At 41.2% G+C, this 8,577-nt stretch overlaps 1 protein-coding gene across 3 annotated transcripts in view; it reads left to right on the top strand.

Moving 5' to 3' along the window:
- The first annotated feature begins 3,329 nt into the window (after positions 1-3,329).
- Positions 3,330-8,577, top strand: part of virma (vir like m6A methyltransferase associated) — a 97,629-nt gene continuing 92,381 nt past the window's right edge. For 2 of the 3 annotated variants that reach the window (XM_048529476.1, XM_048529479.1), the window contains exon 1: positions 3,330-3,440. In XM_048529476.1, coding sequence (XP_048385433.1) covers positions 3,381-3,440 — 60 coding nt within the window. In that variant the 5' untranslated portion in view covers positions 3,330-3,380. The remainder of the gene's footprint in view (positions 3,441-8,577) is intronic. The other variant, XM_048529477.1, reaches the window with a different exon arrangement.

Genomic DNA, 8,577 nt, shown 5'->3' with positions numbered 1-8,577 from the left:
ATCTCTAGACTGACTCTCTGCAGGACCAATACTGGCTTTAGTTTCTCATTTTCCAATTAAAAAATTAGTTAAAAAAAACTCCTACAATGTTTTTATACCATCAGCTACATTTATTTGCTCCCTTTTTAAAGGCACTCTTTGCTGGTCTTTAAAATCTGCCAACCTTTGCAGAAATGTAACGTGTTCCTTTAAATTCGATACTATGCTTAACTTTCGTATTTACTCACAATGATTCATCTTTCTCAAACAGTCTTTCTTTCTCACTGGGATAAATATTTGCTCTGTGTTCTTAAACATCTCATTTAAATCTGCAATAATGGGAACTGCAGATGCTGGAGAATCCAAGATAACAAAGTGTGGAGCTGGATGAACACATCAGGCCAAGCAGCATCTTAGGAGCACAAAGGCTGATGTTTTGGGCCTAGACCCTTCATCAGAGAGGGGGACGGGGAGAGGGTTCTGAAATAAATAGGGAGAGAGGGGGAGGCGGACCGAAGATGGATAGAGGAGGAGATGGGTGGAGAGGAGAGTAGATGTGGAGAGGTAGGCAGGGGATAGGTCAGTCTGGGGAGGACAGACAGGTCAAGGAGGCGGGAAATGGACGTGCGACTTGAGGTTGGAGGGGATAGGTGAGAGGAAGAACAGGTTAGGGAGGTGGGGACGAGCTGGGCTGGTTTTGGGATGCAGTAGGGGAAGGGGAGATTTTGAAGCTTGTGAAGTCCACATTGATACCATTGGGCTGCAATGATGCCACCCGACGGTTGCAGGAACAGTAACTCATATTCCGCTTGGGAACCCTGCAGCCCAATGGTATCAATGTGGACTTCACAAGCTTCAAAATCTCCCCTCCCCCCACTGCATCCCAAAACCAGCCCAGCTCATCCCCACCTCCCTAACCTGTCCTTCCTCTCACCCATCCCCTCTTCCCACCTTAAGCCGCACCTCCATTTCCCACCTAGTAACCTCATCCTGCCTCCTTGACCTGTCCGTCCTCCCCGGACTGACCTATCCCCTCCCTACCTCCCCACCTATACTCTCCTCTCTCCATCTTCCGTCCACCTCCCCCTATTTATTTCAGAACCCTCTCCCCATCCCCCTCTCTGATGAAGGGTCTAGGCCCGAAACGTCAGCTTTTGTGCTCCTAAGATGCTGCTTGGCCTGCTGTGTTCATTGAGCTTCACACTTTATCATTTAAATCTGCCACTGCATCTCCTCTGCCCTCCAGTTTATTTTAGCAGGTTCTCCCTTCAAATCCAAATTAGTCACCTTTACTTATGTTCAAAACACTGGTCCTAGAACCAAACTTCATTGCTTCAAACTGAATGTGAAATTCTATTCTGATCACAGTCACCAAGAAACTCCTTTCCCATTATGTTGCTGATTAATTCTGTCTCATTGTTCATTACCAGTCAAGAACAGCCTGCTCCTAGTTAGCTGTAGAATGTATCATTATAAGAAAATGTCTCAGATATTCTCTTAAAAACTCACTTTCTTGCTTACTTTTGTCAATCTGATTTGTCCAATATACTTGCAGGTTAACGTCACCCCTAATCATTATAGTACCCTTTATATATGCCTCATATACCTGTACTCCCTATTTGCTCTGTCCCAGTGCTGTTTCACAGTCTCTGTTTGGGGGCCAATAAACTACTCCCACAACTAACCTTCTATCTTTCCAAATTTTGAGCCATACCCAAACTATACTACAACTTCGTCTTTTGAATTAAGGTCACATTTTACTTTAATGACATCCATAACTAAAAAAGCTTTGTCACCATCTTTCCCTCGATACCTGCATTTTTAAAATGCCAAATATCCCCTAATATTGAGGTCATGGCCATGATCACCTTGCAATCACTTCACTAACAGGTGCCAGTCAGGCATATTTATTTCTATTTGTGCTAACAAGTTACCCATTTTGAAGTGAATACTTAATGAAGTCAGATATGACATCTTTAAATGTGACATTTTTATACTAGTTTTGGTATTTCTGGTCTTATCCTTTAGTCTGTTCAATATGGATATTCGTGAGACCACACCTAGAGCACTTTTTTTTGCTTAGAGGGCTGCGAACCTTTGGAAATCTTTGCCCAACAAGGCTGTGAAAGCTCAGCATATTTAAGGTGGATATTGATAACAGTTCTGATTTCCAATGGTGTACAGTTATGGTAAGGGTGGTTTAGGTGTTTGATCAGCCATTGAATGTAGGGGCAAGCCGAATGGGGTGACTGGCTACACTGTTCCTATATTCCTAAATGGATGGGTTCCAAAAGTATATTTCCTCTTGTGGATGAGAGTAGAGGTGGCATTTTAACCATTTAATTTAATACAAAAGTGAGTAGAAATATTTCCTTTCAAAGAACTGTGAGGCTTTAAAAGTCTCTTCCTTTAACAGCAGTCAATGTATTAAGACAAACTGAGGGAGTTAAAAGGTACAGGAATGGGCAGGGTGGGGGGGGTGGGTGGGAAGTGTTGAAGTTACAATCAAACAAGCCATGAATGATACAGCACTTGAAGAGTTAAACTGCCCATCAACTCTTAATTCATAGATAATGGGAACGTTAGCTTTTGTGCTCCGAAGATGCTGCTTGGCCTGTTGTGTTCATCCAGCTCTACACTTTGTATACAATGAAAATGTGGTATTGACACAAGGGAGCTGATACTATATTAAACAGAAAGATCCCTGAGAATCCTGGTATATGCCAACTTCAATGTGGGACAAAGGATATTGCTTTCTTTCTTCAATCACAGCATCATTGGTGGGCGTGCAGCGTACCTACTGAACACGGACAGCTGTGGTTCAAAAACATGGCAACTCACCACCTGCAAGTTCCTACTATCTCTGAAACGACCACCTTCACAAGGATGGGCGCGAGAGGCCATTCGACCCATCGTGCCTGAACGAGCGTTATTCTGAGGAAGGGTCACTGGACCCGAAACGTTAACTCTGATTTTTTTTTTCTTCACAGATACTGCCAGACCTGTTGAGCTTTCCTAGCAACTTCTGTTTTTGTTCCGTCATTACTTACTGCCAGTTTCCTGTCCTACTACTCCAAATCCTCGCACAGTACATTACTTCAATCCATATAATCAGCCAATGCCTTCCAAAGGATCCCAAAAGAAGAGATAAATTCCCTGTTTGTAGGTTGTAGCCTGGAACATGAGGGGAGTTCGATTATTACAGTTTGCTAACTGTCGCTCATTCCCGATGACACTTTCCTTTCGGGTTTTTAAAACCATGACTGAGATACACGATGTAAACACCACTACACAACTCGCTCCGACCGCTCCCCTCCGTCCCAACCGTCCACATCCTACTCACCGGGCATGCGCCATGGGCAGTCGGAAGTATCTGGCAAGGAAGTGACGCATGAGGAGACATGGCGGACACAGCGGCAGAGCTGTTGTTTCTAGATACGTTCAAACACTCAAACTCGGAGGTAAATCCCTGCGGCCGCCTTTTTAGTCATTCATCGGGACCGGCTTCTCTTGTTGCAGCTGCTTTTGTAAATAGCGCTCGGGGTGTTGCAGCCGGAACTGGGCCTTTAATCGCGGAGACGCTGGGATCTGGCTGCGGTGGTATAGCGACCCAGGATTTGTGCCCTTTCCTCTGTTGGTGGCCCGACATAGCCTTCAAATTGCGTGGTACACACGATAGTTTCGACTTGCTAAAGTCTCCCCTACCTCCTTGTCCTCCAGTGTTGCATGTTTGTTTTGTTTCTGTTCAAGTGATAGTTCCGCCCCCTTTCCCCCACGTTGAGCCCAATTAAAGAGTTGATCTGAAAATCGGGACTAGATTTTAAAGTAGTTTCACTTGATTTGAAGGAATTGTTAGCGATTTCTGTGCAGCGCTTTCGCGGGATAACTTGATGAACGAGAATGAGATGCGTTGATTGCAAACAGTTTTTGAAACGAGAGACAGCATAAAACATTGTAAGCTATTTTAGCTTTAACTCCTTGTGTTATACACCAATTTCATTTTGCCAACTTATGTAGGGCAAATCTGAAACATTGTAGGAGATCACGTTTTACAAACCAAGAATGCTAGTGTTCACAATTTTCTCAGATGTTATGCAGCTGAATCGGCAGTAGTTGGCTAACACAGGTCCTCAAATTATAATAAGGGAAAATTAGATTATAGATTTGTACTTGTCTGCATGAAATATCTTTAGTTAGTAGATTCTGCTGCTGTTATTGGATTTAAATGTTCACGTTTGTACACAGCATGGTAATTTTTTTGTTAAAAGCTTCAGTTTCAGTAGAGAACTGAAGACAGGGAAAGTCAGAGTGAATTTGACCATTATCTTAGTTCCTGATGATAGTTGCTTTAAATATTTCGGCGTCAATTTTGATAATCAGGTTTATGTTTCAGAGGATAGTTAAGAAACTGCCATTATTGAGTGGAGCTGGAGTCACAACCAGACTGGGCAAAGCTAGCAGATTTCTTTCCCACAGCACATTGATGGACCAGATGGGATTTTGATGAAAATACACTGGTTTAATGATGTTCTTGACTGAGATGATATCTTTTTAATGTGGATCTACAAATGAATTGAATTGAAGTTGCATATGATTTCATCTCATACCTTCAAAATATTTGGACCTTAGTGTATTGCTGGGACAATTGTTGATAAAAGTATTTATTCTGTGCAGCGCTAGTAGTGTAACTGAATTGTAATATTAAAAAAATTCAAACAGCATGACTTAAACTGAATTGTTCGATTTGCAGGAAAAATAGATTTACTTTTCCTGCTAAACACAAAAGAATAAAATTATTAGTTGTAAAGTTAATTGGCAGGACATAGTATTTTGAAACACAGCAACCTAGTTATAGTTTGCCAAATGTTTCTGCTTTTTCTATGGTCTCATATTGTTGTCTGAAATTACTTTCTGCTGAAGATACTCTTTCAAGTTGAAATATGGGTGATGGTAATGCTTCATAAATCTGGTTTTCTTTTTGTGGCATTTCTTTCTGTGACCTGTACAAAGTACCAGGCTGTTATTAAGGAGGGACATTAAAATTAAGTTTGATTCTGACAGGGGTTTGGAAATTGATTGCAAATCGGAGCTGAATCTTGATATGTCTTGGAGTTGTGTCTGTGATGATCTTTAACTAATATAACCAGTTTTTAGACTTTAGACTTTGGACCTTATCAATGCCATAACTTGAACTGTACAATACTGTACTGTTTTAAATCTAAGGTAAACTTTGACCATTTTCCTAATAAGTAAATTTAAATTCAAGAATCTACAACCTTGATGTTATAGAGTCATACAGCATAGAAAGAGGCCCTTCAGCTTGCCATGTCTATGCCAATCAACAAATATCAAGTTATCCAAACCCATTTACCCTGAATTGGTCTATAGCCTACTATGTTGAGGTATTTTAAGTGCTCATCCAGATGCTTCTTAGATGTTGCGCACCTACCCATCGCAGCCATCCACTCAGGTAGTACATTCCATATTTCTACCACCCTGTGGGTGAAAACATTTTTTCCCCAGATCCCCTCTAAACCACTTGCTCCTCATCTTAAACTTGTGCTATCTGGTCTTAGACATGTCTGGCGTGGAGGAATGATTCTCACAATCTGCCCTATCTATGCCTCTCATAATCTTGTATACTTCAAATCAGATCCCGCGCCCAGCACCCCCCCCCCCCCCCCCCCCCCCCCCACAGCTTCCTCTGCTTCAAGAAAATAAACCCAGCCTATTCAGTCTCTCCTCATAAATGAGACATTTCATCCTAGGCAACATCTGGTGAATCTCCAATACAGTCATGCCGTTCTAATAGTGTGGCAACCAGAACTGCACACAATATTTCATCTGTGGCCTAAACAATGTTTTATAAAGTTGTAACAAGACTTCTTGCTCCTATATTCTACACCCCACTTAATCAAGACAAGCATCCCATATGCCTTCTTCAGCACCTTTTTTACCTGTGCTGACATTTTCAGGAATCTGTAGGCTTATTCATCAAGGTCCCTTTGTTCATTAGTCCTCTGTAGGGACCTACTGTTCATTGTACTTATTCTTCCCTTATTAGACTTCCCAAAATGCATCACTTCTCACTTGTCAAGATTAAATTCCATTTGCCATCGCTGTACCCAATTTACCACATGATCAATATCAGACAGTAGCCTAAGATTATCCTCCTCATCACCAATAACACCAATAATTTTCATGTCATCTGCAAACTTACTAATTATACCATATTCATTCACATCCACGTTGTTAATATACATTGCAAAGAGCAAGGGTCTCAACACTGAACCCTGTGGAACACCACTGTTCACAAGCTTCCCAGTAAAAAAAAATCTTCCACCTTTACCCTTTGCCTCCTATTTGCAATCCAGTTTTGGATCCAGTTGTCAACTGCCTTTGATCCTGTGGACTGTTACCTTTAGGAACAGCTTTGCACGTGATGCCTTGTCAAAGGTCTTTCTGAAGTCCACATTGATGACAGTTGTGCAGTTGTTACTAATATATTTTGTCACCTTTTCAAAAAAACTCAATTAAATTAATCAGACAGAATCTCCCTCCATCAAATCTGTGCTGATGATTCTTGATCAATTCCTGCCTCTCCATGTGATCATCAGTCCTGTCTCTCAGAATTTTTTCTAATCATGTCCGTACCACTGATGTCAGACAAACTGGTCTGTAATTACCTGGCCTATCCGTGCTGCCTTTCTTGAATAAAGGAATCAATTTACCTATCCTTTAGCCATCTGGCCCTTCACATGTGGCCGATGAAATATTAAAAATGTCCACCAGGCCCCCAGCAATCTTCTCCGTTATCCCCAGTAGCAGCCTAGAAAACATCACATCAAGCCCTGGAGATGTGTGCGCCTGTATCCTTGCTAAAGCACCGAATACCACTTCCTTTTTAATCTTAACATGTTCAAGAACTTCTCTGTTCCAAGTGGAGTTCCTGGCCTATGTCTTTCTCTTTTGTGAATACAGGTATGTATTCATTTAAGACTTCACTTATAGCCTTAGACTCCATGAACAGGTTGCGCCTTTGGTTTCTAATAGGTCCCACTCTTTCCCTTATAATTCTCTTATTCTGAATAGACTTACAAAAAAACTTCGGGGTTTTCATTGATCCTCTCTGTCAAAGATTTTTTTTAAGCAACATATGCACACATTTGAAGTGACTTCTCTGTTTTTAATGCACATACCTGACATGTGCTTCCTCCTTTTTTCTTGATTAAATACTCAATGTTCTTTGACACCCAGCGTTCCCTGGACTTGCTGCCGTTACCCTCCGCTGACTCTGAATTCTCACTATTCTGGCTTTCAATGATTCCCACGTTTCAAATGTAGGCTCACCTGCAAGTAGTTGCTCTTGCTCCTAGTTTAGGTTTGCCAGATCGCATGTAATGATTTGAAATCAGCCTCTCACCTAATTTAGACACTTAACTTCTGCACTGTCCTCATTCCTTTTCATAATGACTTTGAAACTTACAGACTTCAGTTTGCTATCCCCAAAATGTTCACCTAAAAATTTTAATCGCTTGGCTTTCAATCCTTAGGACCAAGTCTAGCATTGCCCATCTCTAATTAGAATATCTCCATGCTGACACAAAAAAATTTTCCTGGATGCACTTTAAAAATTTTACCCCATCCAATCCTTTCACAGTAAGGTGACCACGTTAGCAAAGTTTACATTTCTTACAACTCTAACCCTGTTTCTGTCACATCTTTCTGTGTTTTGCCTACATATCTGCTCCTCCATCTTCCTCTGTCTGTTGGGATGCCTGTTGTTTAATATCAGCAAAATAATTTACCCTCTTTTATTTATAAGCAGTACCTAGATAACTTCAATTAAAAACCCTTTTACAATATCCTCTCTCTTTGCCGCACTGCTAGTTTCCTTTATCAACAATGCAATACCCTCACCTTCATTACACCCCTGCGCTATCGTGCCTCAAACTTCTGTGTCCAGAAATGTTGAGCTGCCAGTTCTTCTGCCAGTCCTTCTTCCAACCGATTCTCATTTATTACAACAGTATTGTATTCCCATGCTCAATGCTTTAAGATCATTAGCCTTAACAGTCAAGTTCCTTACATTAAAATGAATGCAACTTAGCTTTCTGGATGATGTGCCTTATTCTGCTGATATATTCTCCAACTACAGACTGTCCTAGCATCCTTTCTGTAACTGATCGGACCTTGCTCCCAACTTAACATCTACTGTGCTCCACCCCCTTGCCAAATTGGTTTAAAACTTTCCCAACAACATGCGCAAACTACGCAGATTTGACAGCTATTTTGTTGATTTTGAAGACTGAGGTAAATAAACTGATTTTCCTTCACTTAACACTCAAATTAAGCTGTACGCAATGGAATCTGTAATAAGAGGTAAGAGTTGAACTGATTTTTGGTACATTCTTATAGGCAGCTGTAGGACTTATTCTGGGTTGACCAATAATTGAAAATAACATCAAGGTTAATGAAAGAAGAATTAAACAATCCCCATGACATTTGTGATTTTCTGTGTAACAGCAGTTGTAGAACTTTTTTGGGGATTGAACTGTGCTGCTGTGCCCCTGTGTTCCTTCTGTTTGCACTCCACCC

The sequence above is a fragment of the Stegostoma tigrinum genome, chromosome 5 (genome assembly GCF_030684315.1).
Source record: "Stegostoma tigrinum isolate sSteTig4 chromosome 5, sSteTig4.hap1, whole genome shotgun sequence".
Taxonomy (NCBI): domain Eukaryota; kingdom Metazoa; phylum Chordata; class Chondrichthyes; order Orectolobiformes; family Stegostomatidae; genus Stegostoma; species Stegostoma tigrinum.
The sequence above is the reverse complement of the archived record's forward strand: the minus strand, read 5'-3'. Positions and strand labels throughout refer to the sequence as shown.